Source organism: Salmo trutta, unplaced genomic scaffold (genome assembly GCF_901001165.1).
Source record: "Salmo trutta unplaced genomic scaffold, fSalTru1.1, whole genome shotgun sequence".
In the NCBI taxonomy this organism is placed as follows: domain Eukaryota; kingdom Metazoa; phylum Chordata; class Actinopteri; order Salmoniformes; family Salmonidae; genus Salmo; species Salmo trutta.
The window spans coordinates 485,221-502,094 of record NW_021822189.1 but is presented as its reverse complement, the minus strand read 5'-3'; the positions used below and the strand labels follow the sequence as shown (position 1 = coordinate 502,094).

General features: G+C 43.4%; 1 protein-coding gene across 1 annotated transcript in view; it reads left to right on the top strand.

Moving 5' to 3' along the window:
* The window catches only part of LOC115180838 (DNA (cytosine-5)-methyltransferase 3A), a gene marked incomplete in the record, with an annotated part of 117,184 nt that overhangs the window by 85,484 nt on the left and 14,826 nt on the right, over positions 1–16,874 (top strand). The window contains 5 exon segments of the mRNA XM_029742997.1: positions 4,219–4,402; positions 9,329–9,413; positions 9,694–9,839; positions 14,207–14,297; positions 14,375–14,523. Coding sequence (XP_029598857.1) covers positions 4,219–4,402; positions 9,329–9,413; positions 9,694–9,839; positions 14,207–14,297; positions 14,375–14,523 — 655 coding nt within the window.

Below are 16,874 nucleotides of genomic sequence, written 5' to 3'. Positions count from 1 at the left end.
TAAGCTTTAGCCCTACCCAGCTCTTTAAGGATTGACATGTGAGGCCATGTACTAAACAACCAAAGATTTCAAGTCTAAAGTCTGGTTTATACTACGGGTGTCACGTCTTCTCCCGCTCCTCGCCTCCAGTGTTCGACGTCGCTGGTCTGCTAACCACACTTATTACCTCCCATATATCTGGCACCCCCTTACAGTGCCTTGCATTACAACCTGTAATTTCAATGGATTTTTATTTGGATTTCATGTAAATGACATACACAAAATAGTCCAAATTGGTGAAGTGAAATTCAAAAAATTACTTGTTTCAAAAATTCTAAAATAATTAAAAACAGTAAACTGGTGTGTGAATATGTATTCACCCCCTTTGCTATGAAGCCCCTAAATAAGATCTGGTGCAACCAATTACCTTCAGAAGTCACATAATTAGTTCAATAAAGTCCACCTGTGTGCAATCTAAGTGTCAGATGATCTGTCATATGATCTCAGTATATAGACACCTGTTCTGAAAGGCCCCAGAGTCTGCAACACCACTAAGCAAGGGGCACCACCAAGCAAGCAGCACCATGAAGACCAAGTAGCTCTCCAAATAGGTCAGGGACAAAGTTTTGGAGAAGTACAGATCAGGGTTGGGTTATAAAAAAATACCAGGAACTTTGAACATCCCACAGAGCACTATTAAATCCATTATTCAAAAAATGGAAAGAATATGGCACCACAACAAACCTGCCATGTGAGGGCCGCCTACCAAAACTCACGGACCAGGCATTAATCAGAGAGGCAACAGAGAAGCAACAAAGAGACCAAAGATAACCCTGAAGGAGCTGCAAAGCTCCACAGCAGAGATTGGGAGTATCTGTCCATAGGACCACTTTAAGCCGTACACTTCATAGAGCTGGGCTTTATGGAAGAGTGGCCAGAAGAAAGCCATTGTTTAAAGAAAAAAATAAGCAAACACGTTTGGTGTTTTCCAAAAGGCATGTGGGAGACTCCCCAGACATATGGAAGAAGGTACTCTGTCCAGATGAAACAAAAATGTAGCTTTAAACGATATGTCAGGCGCAAACCCAACACCTCTCATCACCTCGAGAACACCATCCCCATAGTGATATTTTTCACCGGCAGCGACTGGGAAACTGGTCAGAATTGAAGGAATGATGGATGGCGCAAAATACAGGGAAATTCTTGAGGGAAACCTATTTCAGTGTTCCAGAGATTTGAGACTGGGACGGAGGTTCACCTTCCAGCAGGACAATGACCCTGAGCGTACTGCTAAAGCAACACTCGAGTGGATTAAGGGGAAACATTTAAATGTATTGGAATGGCCTAGTCAAAGCCCAGACCTCAATCCAATTGAGAATCTGTTGTATGACTTAAAGATTGCTGTACACCAGCAGAACCCATCCAACTTGAAGAAGCTGGAGCAGTTTTGCCTTGAAGAATGGGCAAAAATCCCAGTGGCCAGATGTGCCAAGCTTATAGAGACATACCCCAAGAGACCTGCAGCTGTAATTGCTGCAAAAGGTGGCTCTACAAAGTATTGACTTTTGGGGGGGTGAATAGTTATGCACGCTCAAGTTTTCTGTTTTTATTGTCTTATTTCTTGCTTGATTCACAATAAAAAATATTTTGCATCTTCAAAGTGGTAGGCATGTTGTTTAAATCAAATGATACAAACCCCCCAAAAATCAATTTTAATTCCAGGTTGTAAGGCAACAAAATATGAAAAATGCCAAGGGGGGTGAATTCTTTCGCAAGCCGCCGTAGGTTCTTTCGCCAGTCATGATTGTGTATGTGTTACATGTCTATACGCTACTCCTGTTTGTTATATTGTTCGCTGTTACGTTTATTATTAAACTCACCACCTGCGCTTGGTTTCCGATTCCCAGCGTATACATTACAGAATACTGACTCCAACAATGAAAGTAGCAGGAAAACAGAATATCTCCCAGACGGTCGACGAGCAGGGATACCTCCTACGTCAACACCATGACCAGCTGACACAACTGGAGACGGCTATGGAAGAGGTTCTTCACAGTGTGCAACGTGTCAAACATGCCCGGGAGGCATTGCCTTCAACTAGTGGAGGATACTCTACAACCAGTCGACCCAGTGAGCCAGCACAACAGCCCATTCAGCAACGCGCTCAGGTCAGCGATGCCCATTTGTCCCTCCCGGATAAATATGACGGTTCCCCATCTAAATGCTGTGGCTTCCTACTTCAGTGCTCCCTCTACTTTACACACCAGATGGGTGTTCAAGGTTATAATGGGTGTGTTTGTAAACTCAATCTGGAGTGCCAGAGTTCGTAAACTCAGAGCGTTGTTAGATTGTCCGTTCATAAATTCAGAGAGCTTTGCTCTCGGAGCGTTCAGAGTGCACACTGGACGCTCTGACCTCACAACGGCAGTCAAGCACCAAAGTTAACTGGCTAACTTTGGCTAGCTTGCTAGCTACTTCCAGACACAAATGAGAGAACACCTCACTCTGACCATTTAACTCTCCCTAGCAGAGCTGGTTAGGCTGTTTTTATGTTATCCAGAGTGTTGGTGACTGTAACTGTGCTGCTGGCAACAATTTAATTATATTTTTTTACCAACGTTTTTGCAATTATGCTTTTTTTTGCCAACCGGCCATATTTGAGGGGTGTTGAGCGTTCGTAAATTCAATAGTTATTCTGTGCTCTAGCACACTCCGACGAGTGCTCTGAAATCGGAGTAGTGACATCATGAACAGTCTATGGAAACGGTTACTTGCATAGTGGAGTATTTTTTTTTTGACATGTAGCTAGTTAGCTAGCTAAACAATGAACCATAATCCCAACTCATAACGTTACTACCCTGCATGAATCTGCAGGTAGCTAACCAATCAGGTTCAATGTTAGCTAGCTAACATTAGGCTATAACTAGCAATGCAAATGACTCTGAGATACGAATAATATTACTACACAGATCATACATGTAACGTTAGCTAGCTAGCCAGCCAGTTAACGTTAGCTAGCTAGCCAGCTAGTTTACGTTAACTAGCTAGCTAACGGTACACTTTCTGACAAAATTAGAAACGTGTAACATCTGGAAATGTAGCTAGCTAGACTATCTTACCCTTATACATGGATGAATGCTTCTCCCTCTCTGCCATGGATGCCATGGTTGCTTTAGATTGAAGATGTAAGCTGTTTCATACAACAGCCTTCTGTGTGATGTCTTTTTGACTCTGTCTGCATATTTGCAATCAAATGCCAGAATTTTCTCCATCTCCTTAGCTATCATACTCTAATTCCACTGATTTCAAAACTCGGTCCTCCAGAAAGTGGAGAGCAACACCTTCGCAGTTCTACTAAGTGATCTCTTTCAAAAAAGCTGCGTTAGAAAGGATTACCTACACATACTGAGCAGCTCATATTATAGACAGAAACATGCTACATGGCAGACCAATCAGAACTCATCTATCGGCATGTGCAGCGCATCCATTATCTCAGCCAATCATGGATAGCGGGAAGGTTACGGACTTTTTCTGTGGCTAAACCAACTAGGCTTGTAGTTTAACAATTGTATTCATATTTACAGATGGCATACAAGTTTGTTATTAAGGCACATGAAAGTTCATATTTTCCAGAATGCATTTCCACCAAAAAACGCATTTTGATTTTTTTTTTAAAGTTTACTTTCAATTGTCTCTCCTAGTTTCCTGAAATTAGTCCCCCAAAAATAATTTAACAGTTTTTGCAGTCATTTTCATAATGATTATTAGTAACTGGAGTAACAAATATTCTTTACATCATCAACATAAGAATCACTACAAAATGTATTGTATGACCTCTTATGCACTATATTAGTCCCAGCCTTTGGAACTTTGGTTTTCCCAGATATGGCTACAATATTGTGATCACTACATCCGATGGATTTGGATACTGGCTTAAAGCAAATTTGTGCAGCATTAGTAAAGATGTGATCAATAAATGTTGAGGATTTCATTCTTGTGTTGTTTGTAACTACACTGGTAGGTTGATTGATATCCTTAACCAGGGTTTAAGCACTGGTTACTGTTTGAGGCTTTTTCTTGAGTGGGCAGCTTGATGAAAGCCAGTTAATATTTAGGTCACTCAGAAAATATACCTCTCTGTTGTAGATTCTAGTTCTGTTGTCTCTACTGTAGTCTCTAGGACTATTTCCTATTCTTGCAAGCATTTTATGATGTCTGTGTACGTGTGTGTGTGTTTAGGTGTTTCTGTGTGGAGTGTGTGGATCTTTTGGTGGGTTTGGGTTCGGCGTCAGCTGCGATCAGAGAGGACCCCTGGAACTGCTACATGTGTGAAACACACAACACACACGGGTTACTACGACGACGCGACGACTGGCCATCACGACTACAGGTGTTCTTCGCTAACAACCATGAACAGGAGTTTGTAAGTCAAAGGTCACATAGAGATGTTTACATGTTTTAATGTGTTGGTCTAAAGCAGGGGTATCAAACCGGTCCCCCGTTCCACATACGTGATCGATCAGCTCGATTCAGTCTTATGTAGCAACAGTTTTTGTTTTACATTGGATGAAAGTAGAGTCTCAGAGCTAGAAAATGGTATGTCATACACTACAGTTGAGGAACAATGGGAAATTAATTCTGCTTTGAACGTTGATAAACTTGAAACCTCATTTTTGAGAAAATGGCCTTTGAATGTTTTGGTACACCTACTGGAGAGCTCTTCTTTGTCTACACCCATTAAGCATCGTTCACACCCTCTTAAGCTTTAGCCCCACCCAGCCCTTTAAGGGTTGATCCGAGCATTCTGTCCTAACAACAGCAGTCAAGCACCCAAGCTAACTGGCTAACGGTGGCTAGCTTGCTAGCTACTTCAGCTCACTCTGACCATTTTATTCGCCCTAGCAGAGCTGGTTAAGTTGTTTTTATGTTATCCAAAGCGTTGGTGACTACAACTGTCCTGCTGGAAACAATTTACGCTTTTTTTCAAACTTTTACTGACACCGGCCATATTCAACGGGTGTTGAGCGTTTGTAAATTCAACAGTTATTCTGCACTCTGACACACAGACGAGAGTGCTCTGAAATCGGAGTAGATAGCCAGAGAGAATTTACCGGCTACGTCTATCAACAAGAGCTGTCGCATTGACATCATTAACATTATATTGAAATGGATACTTGCATAGTGGAATCTTTTGTTATGACATGTAGCTAGCTAGCTAAGGTTAAATCTAGACTTGGTTCCCTCTATCGTAATCGCTCCTCTTTCACCCCAGCTGCCAAACTAACCCTGATTCAGATGACCATCCTACCCGTGCTAGATTACGGAGACGTAATTTAGAGATCGGCAGGTAAGGGTGCTCTCGAGCGGCAAGATGTGCTTTACCATTCGACCATCAGATTTGCCACCAATGCTCCTTATAGGACACATCATTGCACTCTATACTCCTCTGTAAACTGGTCATCTCTGTATACCCGTCGCAAGACCCACTGGTTGATGCTTATTTATAAAACCCTCTTAGTCCTCACTCCCCCTATCTGAGATGCCTACTGCAGCCCTCATCCTCCACATACAGTTGAAGTTGGAAGTTTACATACACTTAGGTTGGAGCCAATAAAACTCACTTTTCAACCACTCCGCAAATTACTTGTTAACAAACTATAGTTTTGGCAAGTCGGTTAGGACATCTACTTTGTGCATGACACAAGTAATTTTTCCAACAATTGTTTACAGACAGATTATTTCACTTATAATTCACTGTATCACAATTCCAGTGGGTCAGAAGTTTACATACACTAAGCTGACTGTGCCTTTAAACAGCTTGGAAAATTCCAGAAAATGATGTCATGGCTTTAGAAGCATCTGATAGGCTAATTGACATCAATTGAGTCAAACAATAGCACGTAAGTATAAACACCATGGGACCATGCAGCCGTCATACCGCTCAGGAACGAGACGCGTTCTGTCTCCTAGAGATGAACGTACTTTGGTGCAAAAAGTGCAAATCAATCCCAGAACAACAGCAAAGGACCTTGTGAATATGCTGGAGAAAACAGGTACAAAGTATCTATATCCACAGTAAAACGAGTCCTATATCGACATAACCTGAAAGGCCGCTCAGCAAGGAAGAAGCCATTGCTCCAAAACCGCTATAAAAAAACAAGACTACGGTTTGCAACTGCACATGGGGACGAAGATCGTACTTTTTGGAGAAATGTCCTCTGGTCTGATGAATCAAAAATAGACCTGTTTGGCCATAATGACCATCGTTATGTTTGGATGAAAAGGGGGGAGGCTTGCAAGCCGAAGAACACCATCCCAACCTTGAAGCACGGGGGTGACAGCATCATGTTGTGGGGGTGTTTTGCTGCAGGAGGGACTGGTGCACTTCACAAAATAGATGGCATCATGAGGCAAGAAAATTATGTGGATATATTGAAGCAACATCTCAAGACATCAGTCAGAAGGTTCAAGCTTGGTCCCAAATGGGTCTTCCAAATGGACAATGACCCCAAGCATACTTCCAAAGTTGTGGCAAAATGGCTTAAGGACAACAAAGTCAAGGTATTGGAGTGGCCATCACAAAGCCCTGACCTCAATCCTATAGCAAATTTGTGGGCAGAACTGAAAAAGCGTGTGCGAGCAAGGAGGCCTACAAACCTGACTCAATTACACCAGCTCTGTCAGGAGGAATGGTCCAAAATTCACCCAATTTATTGTGGGAAGCTTGAGGAAGGCTACCCAAAACGTTCGACCCAAGTTAAACTATTTTAAAGGCAATGCTATCAAATACTAATTGAGTGTATGTAAACTTCTGACCCACTGGGAATGTGATGAAAGAAATAAAAGCTGAAATAAATCATTCTCTCTACTGTTATCCTGACATTTCACATTCTTAAAATATAGTGGTGATCCTAACTGACCTAAGACAGGGAATTTTTACCAGGATAAAATGTCAGGAATTGTGAAAAACTGAGTTTAAATGTATTTTGCTAAGGTGTATGTAAACTTCTGACTTCAACTTTATAACACCTGTTCTTCCAGTTACATTTTGTTAAAGGTCCCCAAAGCACTCACATCTCTGGGTCGGTCCTCTTTTCAGTTCGCTGCAGCTAGCTACTGGAACGAGCTGCAACAAACACTTAATTCAAATGCTTTGCGTGAAGTATTGTTGTCTGTACCTTCTTGCCCTTTGTGCTTTTGTCTACACCCAATAATGTTTGTACCATGTTTTGTGCTGCTGCCATGTTGTCACGACTTCCGACGAAGTCGGTCCCTTTCCTTGTTCGGGGTGGTGTTCGGCGGTCGACGTCACTGACCTTTTAGCCATCACTGATCCATTTTTCATTTTCCATTGGTTTTGTCTTGTCTTCCTACACACCTGGTTCAAATCCCATTCATTACATGTTGTGTATTTAACCCTCTGTTTCCCCTCATGTCCTTGTCAGAGATTGTTTGACTGTATGTTTTGTGGAAGTCATGTGTCGGTGTGTGACGGGTTTTGTACCCACTTTTATTATTTTTTGTATATTTTGGGTTTTTTGAGTTTTATGAGCACTTATTAAACGACTCCGTTTATACCAAGTTCGTTCTCCTGCGCCTGACTTTCCTGCCGCTAACACGCACCCATTACACATGCTGTGTTGCTACCATGTTGTTGACATGTTGTGTCGCTATCATGCTGTGTTTTCATGTGTTGCTGCCTTGCTATGTTGTTGTCTTAGGTCTCTCTTTATGTAGTGTTGTGTTGTCTCCCTTGTCGTGACGTGTGTTTTATTGTGTTTTATTTTTAATCCCAGCCATCGTCCACGCAGGAGGACTTTTGTCTTTTGCCTCATTGTAATAAGAATTTGTTCTTAACTGGCTTGCCTAATTAAATAAAGGTTAAATAAATAAATACATATTTAGAAAGCTAAACAATAAACCATAATCCCAACTCATAATGTTACTACCCTGCATAAATCTGCAGGTAGCTAACCAACCAGGTTCAATGTTAGCTAGCTAACATTAGGCTATAACTAGCAATGCAAATGGCTCTGAGATACGAATAATATTACTACACAGATCATACACGTAACGTTAGCTAGCTAGCCAGCCAGTTAACGTTAGCTAGCTAGCTAACAGTACACTTTAACTTGAAATGAAAACTACTTTCTGACAAAATTAGAAACGTGTAATATCTGAAAATGTAGCTAGCTAGACTCTCTTACCCGTATACATGGATGTACACTTCTCCCTCTCTGTCACGGTTGCCATGGTTGCCCTTAGTTTGAAGACATGTTTTCTCCATTTCCTCACACTCTAAAAGTGGAGAGCAACACTTATGCAGTTCTACTAAGCAATATATTTTCTTTACAGCCACGTTAGACAGGATGACCTATTTTCTGTTTGTACAGCTTGCTTGGCCTGTTGTGTCAAGTCACTCTGGTTCACACTGATCGTGTGCAATGCCATGAGAATCATCTGAAGCTTTAACCCCCACCTAAACTCTGACCATGTTACTCTCCCTAGCAGAGCCGGTTAGGCTGTTTTCATGTTATCCAGTGTTGGTGACTGTAAATGTGATCCTGTTAACAATTTAATAACGCTTTTATGCCGACGTTTACTGACACCGGCCATATTCAACGGTTGTTGAGCGTTCATAAATTCATCAGTTATTCTGAACTCTGGCACAGTCAGACCTGAGAGGTCTGAAACACTTGTTGCAGTGACATTCTATTGAAATGGATACTTGCATACTGGAGTCTTTTGTTAAGTTTTACTACGCTATACATTTAAAAAAGCTGCGTTAGACAGGATACCTAGACATACTGACCAGCTCAAATAGACAGAAGCATGCTATATGGCAGACCAATCTAAACTCATCTCTCGGCATGTCCAGCCCACTCATTATCTCAGCCAATCATGGCTTGCGGGAAGGTTGCTCACATTTTCTGTGGCTAAACCAACTAGGCTCGTAATTTAACACTTGTATTCGTATTTACAGATGGCATACAAGTCTGTTATTAAAGCAAATAACTGTTCACATGTTCCAGAAGGCATTTCTGCCAAAAAAAAACGCATTTAGATAAAAAAAATAAAAATAAAAATGTTTACTTCAAATGGCTCTCCTGTGAAGTAGTGAGTCGTTTCACATATTTGGTTTCCAACACCTACCTGGCACACTTGCTGATTAGTTGCATAGTTAAATAAGGTGTGCGTGGGTTGGAAAATCAATTATGTGGAACGGGGGACCAGTTTGATATCGCTGCTTTAGACCAACACATTAAAACATGTAAACATCTCAAAATGTTTTATGGCCGAGGATCACAAGGATGATATTGAACCCCCCCCCCCTCTCCCCCTCTTCTAGGAGGCAGCCAGGTTGTACCCTCCTGTAGCAGCTGAGAGGAGACAGCCAATCAGAGTCCTCTCTCTGTTCGACGGTATCGCCACAGGTCAGAACACCTGTGTGTGTGTGTGTGTGTGTGTGTGTGTGTGTGTGTGTGTGTGTGTGTGTGTGTGTGTGTGTGTGTGTGTAGTATGTTTTTGTGTATATGTGTGTCTTTAATGTGTGTGTGTGTGTGTGTGTGTGTGTGTGTGTGTGTGTGTGTAGTATGTTTTTGTGTATATGTGTGTCTTTAATGTGTGTGTGTGTGTGTGTGTGTGTGTGTGTGTGTGTGTGTGTGTGTGTGTGTGTGTGTGTGTGTGTGTGTGTGTGTGTGTGTGTGTGTGTAGGTCTGCTGGTGCTCAGGGACCTAGGTATTCAGGTGGACAGGTACGTGGCTTCAGAGGTGTGTGAGGATTCTATCACCGTGGGGATCGTACGTCACCATGGTTCCATCATGTATGTTGGAGACGTACGCAACGTCACACGCAAACACGTGAGTCTTCTCTCTTCTCTCCTCCTCTGCTCTCCTCCTTTCCTTCCCTCCTCCCCTTCCCTCCTCCCCTTCCCTCCTCCTCTTTCCTCCTCTTCTCTCCTCCTCCTCCCCTCCTTCTCACCTCTTCTTCTCTCCTCCTTCTAAAGTTCCATAATAACTCTAACCATATGTTCCATAATAACTCTAACCCAAAGTTCCATTATAACTCTAACCCTAAGTTCCATAACGCTAACCCAATGTTTCATAACGCTAACCCAATGTTCCATAACGCTAACCCAATGTTTCATGACGCTAACCCAATGTTCCATAACGCTAACCCAAAGTTCCATAACGCTAACCCAATGTTCCATAACGCTAACCCAATGTTCCATAACGCTAACCCAATGTTTCATGACGCTAACCCAATGTTCCATAACGCTAACCCAAAGTTCCATAACGCTAACCCAATGTTCCATAACGCTAACCCAATGTTCCATAACGCTAACCCAATGTTCCATAACGCTAACCCAAAGTTCCATAACGCTAACCCAAAGTTCCATAACGCTAACCCTAAGTTCCATAACGCTAACCCAATGTTCCATAACGCTAACCCAATGTTCCATAACGCTAACCCAATGTTCCATAACGCTAACCCTAAGTTCCATAACGCTAACCCAAAGTTCCATAACGCTAACCCAAAGTTCCATAACGCTAACCCTAAGTTCCATAACGCTAACCCTAAGTTCCATTATAACTCTAACCCTAAGTTCTATAATAACTCTAACCCTAAGTTCCATTATAACTCTAACCCTAAGTTCCATTATAACTCTAACCCTAAGTTCCATAATAACTCTAACCCTAAGTTCCATTATAACTCTAACCCAAAGTTCCATAATAACTCTAACCCTAAGTTCTATAATAACTAACCCTAAGTTCCATTATAACTCTAACCCTAAGTTCTATAATAACTCTAACCCTAAGTTCCATAATAACTCTAACCCTAAGTTCCATTATAACTCTAACCCAAAGTTCCATAATAACTCTAACCCTAAGTTCTATAATAACTAACCCTAAGTTCCATAATAACTAACCCTAAGTTCCATTATAACTCTAACCCAAAGTTCCATAATAACTCTAACCCTAAGTTCTATAATAACTAACCCTAAGTTCCATTATAACTCTAACCCTAAGTTCCATAATAACTAACCCTAAGTTCTATAATAACTAACCCTAAGTTCCATTATAACTCTAACCCTAAGTTCCATTATAACTCTAACCCTAAGTTCCATAATAACTCTAACCCTAAGTTCCATTTTAACTCTAACCCTAAGTTCCATTATAACTCTAACCCTGTTGAAGATCCAACTGAGTGTTTGCCCTGAGATTGGAAAATGGGGTTTCGACCCCTGGTCATACCAAAAACATCAAAATGGGACCTGATGCCATTAAGGAGATGGATAGACTAGTGTCCTGTCCAGGGGGTGTCCTGTACATCAACAAAAATGTAAAATCCAATTATATTTGTCACATGCCCCGAATACAACAGGTGAAATGCTTACTTACAAGCTCCTAACTAACAATTGAGTTTTAAGAAAACGACATAACAAATAATTATAGAGCAGCAGTAAAATAACAATAGCAGTGCTATATACAGGGGGTACCGGTACAGAGTCAATGTGGAGGCTATATACAGAGGGTACCGGTACAGAGTCAATGTGGAGACTATATACAGGGGGTACCGGTACAGAGTCAATGTGGAGGTTATATACAGGGGGTACCGGTTCAGAGTCAATGTGGAGGCTATATACAGAGGGTACCGGTACAGAGTCAATGTGGAGACTATATACAGGGGGTACCGGTACAGAGTCAATGTGGAGGCTATATACAGGGGGTACCGGTACAGAGTCAATGTGCGGAGGCACCAGTTAGTCTAGGTAATTGAGGTAATATGTACATGTAGGTAGAGTTAAAGTGACTATGCATAGATAATAACAGAGTAGCAGCAGCGTAAAAGGGGGGGGGGCAGTGAAAATAGTCTGGGTAGCCATTTGATTAGATGTTCAGGAGTCTTATGGCTTGGGGGTAGAAGCTGCTTAGAATCCTCTTGGACCTAGACTTGGTGCTCCGGTAGTGCTTGCCTTGCGGTAGCAGAGAGAACAATCTATGACTGGGGTGGCTGGAGTCTTTGAAAATTTGTAGGGCCTTCCTCTGACACCGCCTGGTATAGAGGTCCTGGATGGCAGGAACCTTGGCCCCAGTCATGTACCCTCTGTAGTGCCTTGCGGTCAGAGGCCGAGCAGTTGCCATACCAGGCAGGGATACAACCAGTCAGGATGCTCTCGATGGTGCAGCTGTAGAACCTTTTGAGGATCTGAGGACCCATGCCAAATCTTTTCAGTCTCCTGAGGGGGAATAGGTTTTGCCGTGTCCTCTCAATGACTGTCTTGGTGTGCTTGGACCATGTTAGTTTGTTGGTGATGTGGACATCAAGGAACTTGAAGATCTCAACCTGCTCCACGAACAGAGAGAGGACTCTGATTGGCTGTCTCCTCTCGTCGATGAGAATGGGGGCATGCTCGGTCCTACTTTTGCTGTAGTCTACAATCATCTTCTTAGTCTTGATCATGTTGAGGGAGAGGTTGTTGTCCTGGCACCACACGGCCAGGTCTCAGATCTCCTCCCTATAGGCTGTCTCGTCGTTGTTGGTGATCAGGCTGTTGTGTTATCGGCAAACTTAATGATGGTGTTGGAGTTGTGCCAGGCCGTGCATTCATGAGTGATTACAGGAGGGGACTGAGCACGCACCCCTGGGGAGCTCCAGTGTTGAGGATCAGCCTGGCAGATGTGTTGTTACCTACCCTTACCACCTGTGGGTGGCCCGTCAGGAAGTCCAGGATCCAGCTGCAGAGGGAGGTGTTTAGTTCCAGGGTCCTTAGCTTAGTGATGAGCTTTGAGGGCACTGTGGTGTTGAACGCTGAGCTGTAGTCAATGAACAGCATTCTCACATAGGTGTTCCTTTTGTCCAGGTGGGAAAGTGTGGAGTGCAATAGAGATTGCATCATCTGTGGATCTGTTGGTGCAGTATGCAATTTGCAGTGGGTCTAGGGTTTGCGGGATGATGGTGTTGATATGAGCCATGACCAGCCTTCAAAGCACTTCATGGCTGCAGATGTGAGTGCTACGTGTTGGTAGTTATTTTTTTGGCAGATTACCTTAGTGTTCTTGGGCACAGGGACTATGGTGGTCGGCTTGAAACATGTTGGTTTTACAGACTCTGTCAGCACATGTTCGGAGTACACGTCCTGGTAATCCGTTTGGCCCTGTGGCGTTGTGAATGTTGACCTGTTTAAAGGTCTTACTCACATCAGCTGCGGAGAGCATGATCACACAGTTGTCCCGAACAGCTGATGCTCTCATGCGTGTTTCAGTGTTTCTTGCCTCGAAGCGAGCATAGAAGTAATTTAGCTCATCTGGTAAGCTCGTGTCACTGGGCAGCTCGCGGCTGGGTTTCCCTTTGTAGTCCGTATTAGTTTGCAAGCCCTGCCACAGAGCCGGTGTAGTAGGATTCAATCTTAGTCCTGCATTGACGCTTTGCCTGTTTGATGGTTCGTCGGAGGGCATAGCGGGATTTCTTATAAGCTTCCCGGGTTAGAGTCCCGCTCCTTGAATGCGGCAGCTCTACCCTTTAGCTCAGTACGAATGTTGCCTGTAATCCATGGCTTCTGGTTGGGGTATGTACGTACAGTCACTGTGGGGACGACATCATCAATGCACTTATTGATGAAGTCAGTGACTGATGTAGTGTACTTCTCAATGCCATCGGAATAATCCCGGAACATGTTCCAGTCTGTGCTGGCAAACAGTCCTGTAGCTTAGCATCTTCTTCATCTGACCACTTTTTTATTGACAGAGTAACTGGTGCTTCCTGCTTTAATTTTTGCTTATAAGCAGGAATCAGGAGGATAGAATTATGGTAACATTTTCCAAATGGAGGGTGAGGTAGAGCTTTGTATGTGTCTCTGTGTGTGGAGTAAAGGTGGTCTAGAGTTTTTTCCCTCTGGTTGCACATTTAACATGCTGATAGCGATCATGCATAACGGATTTAAGTTTCCCTGCATTAATGTCCCCAGCTACTAGGAGCGCCGCCTCTGGATGAGCGTTTTCCTGTTTGCTTGTGTCCTGTACGTCAAGCTGTCTCACTACAGAAACAGGACACAGACTAGTGTCCTGTCCAGGGGGTGTCCTGGTACATCAAGCTGTCTCACTACAGAAACAGGAGATAGACTAGTGTCCTGTCCAGGGGGTGTCCTGTATATCAAGCTGTCTCACTACAGAAACAGGACACAGACTAGTGGCTACTGACTTAACACCACACTTTCTGTCTGTAGATCCAGGACTGGGGTCCGTTTGACCTGGTGATTGGAGGAAGTCCCTGTAATGATCTGTCCATCGTCAACCCCGCCAGGAAGGGACTCTTCGGTGGGTGTCTCGCATTTCATTGTCATCTTCCTGTGAAATGTCCCTCATAATAAAGTCTGTGTTTGTCCACCCCCCAGAGGGTACTGGACGGCTGTTCTTTGAGTTTTACCGGCTGCTCCACGAGGCCCGTCCCAAACCAGACGACCACCGACCGTTCTTCTGGCTCTTTGAGAACGTCGTTGCCATGGGGATCAGCGACAAGAGAGACATCTCACGATTCCTCGAGGTACACACACATTAATGTTGATTGGGCATTTTCTCCAGAGCAGGGATGGGCAGCTGGTGGCATGCGGCCCTCCTTTTGAAGGCCTTCAGATCAATTCCACCCCCCCCCCCCCTCCCTCGCCCCGCCAAAAAAATAATAACTCAGTCGGGGTCTGAACTTACTGTTGCATCAATCAATAGAATAAATGTTGTGCATCAACAGTTTTTCTCTTGTTATGTCACTCAATTATCAAATTAATTAACAGAAGATGAATGTGAAAGTAGAGATACTGGGGTGCAAAGGAGCAAAATAAATAAGTAAATACAGTTGGATGGGCTATTTACAGGTCCAATGATCTGTGAGCTGCTCTGACAGCTGGTGCTTGAAGTTAACCTCCCTGGGCAAGGTGGGACGCTTGCGCATTTCGTGACAAAAAAATGAAAATATTCCATTACCGTACTTCGAAGCATGTCAAACACTGTTTAAAATCAATTTTTATGCGATTTTTCTCGTAAAATAGCGATAATATTCCAACCGGGCGACGTTGTATTCGTTCAAATACTGAAAGAAAAACATGGAGTCCTCTCGTGGACGCGCACTCCAGTGTCATTGTTCCCTGCCTGACCACTCACAAAAACTCCTGCTGTTTTTTGCCCAGAGACTGCAGAGACGTCATTCCACTTTCTGGCGCCTTCTGAGAGCCAATGGAAGCCTTAGAAAATGTCACGTTACAGCAGAGATGCTGTATTTTTGATAGAGATGCCACAGAAGGAGAACAAATTGTCAGACAGGGCACTTCCTGTATGGAATCTTCTCAGGTTTTGGGCTGCCATATGAGTTCTGTTATACTCACAGACACCATTCAAACAGTTTTAGAAACTTTTGAGTGTTTTCTATCCAAATCTACTAATTATATGCATATTCTCGTTTCTGGGCAAGAGTAGTAACCAGTATAAATCGGGTACGTTTTTTACCTGGCCGTGCAAATACTGCCCCCTAGCCCCAACAGGTTAATGAGGGAGATATGAGTCTCCAGCTTCAGTGATTTTTGCAGTTCGTTCCAGTCATTGGCAGCAGAGAACTGGAAGGAAAGGCAGCCAAAGGTGGAATTGGCTTTGGGGGTGACCAGTGAAATATACATGCTGGAGCGTTTGCTGCGGGTGGGTGCTGCTATGGTGACCAGTGAACTGAGATAAGGCGGGGCTTTACCTAGCAAAGACTTGTAGATGACCTGGAGCCAGTGGGTTTGGCGATGAGTATGAAGTGAGGGCCAGCCAACGAGAGTGTACAGGTCGCAGTGGTGGGTAGTATATGGGGCTTTGGTGACAAAACGGATGGCACTGTGATAGACTGCATCCAAATCAAATCAAATGAAATGTATTTATATAGCCCTTCTTACATCAGCTGATATCTCAAAGTGCTGTACAGAAACCCAGCCTAAAACCCCAAACAGCAAGCAATGCAGGCGTAGAAGCACGGTGGCTAGGAAAAACTCCCATGAAAGGCCAAAACCTAGGAAGAAACCTAGAGAGGAACCAGGCTATGAGGGGTGGCCAGTCCTCTTCTGGCTGTGCCGGGTGGAGATTATAACAGAACATGGCCAAGATGTTCAAATGTTCATAAATGACCAGCATGGTCAAATAACAATAATCACAGTAGTTGTCGAGGGTGCAACAAGTCAGCACCTCAAGAGTAAATGTCAGTTGGCTTTTCATAGCCGATCATTGAGAGTATCTCTACCGCTCCTGCTGTCTCTAGAGAGTTGAAAACAGCAGGTCTGGGACAGGTAGCACGTCCGGTGAACAGGTCAGGGTTCCATAGCCACAGGCAGAACAGTTGAAACTGGAGCAGCAGCACGGCCAGGTGGACTGGGGACAGCAAGGAGTCATCATGCCAGGTAGTCCTGAGGCATGGTCCTAGGGCTCAGGTCCTCCGAGAGAGAGAAAGAAAGAAAGAGAGAATTAGAGAGAGCATACTTAACCTCTCTAGGGTCGGCGGGACGAAATCGTCCCACCTACGCAACAGCCAGTGTAATCCCGTGGCGCGATATTCAAATACCTTAGAAATGCTATTACTTCAATTTCTCAAACATATGACTATTTTACAGCATTTTAAAGACAAGACTCTCGTTAATCTAACCACACTGTCCGATTTCAAAAAGGCTTTACAACGAAAGCAAAACATTAGATTATGTCAGCAGAGTACTCAGCCAGAAATAATCAGACACCCATTTTTCAAGCTAGCATATAATGTCACAAAAACCCAGAAGACAGCTAAATGCAGCACTAACCTTTGATGATCTTCATCAGATGACACACCTAGGACATTATGTTATCCAATACATGCATGTTTTGTTCAATGAAGTTCATATT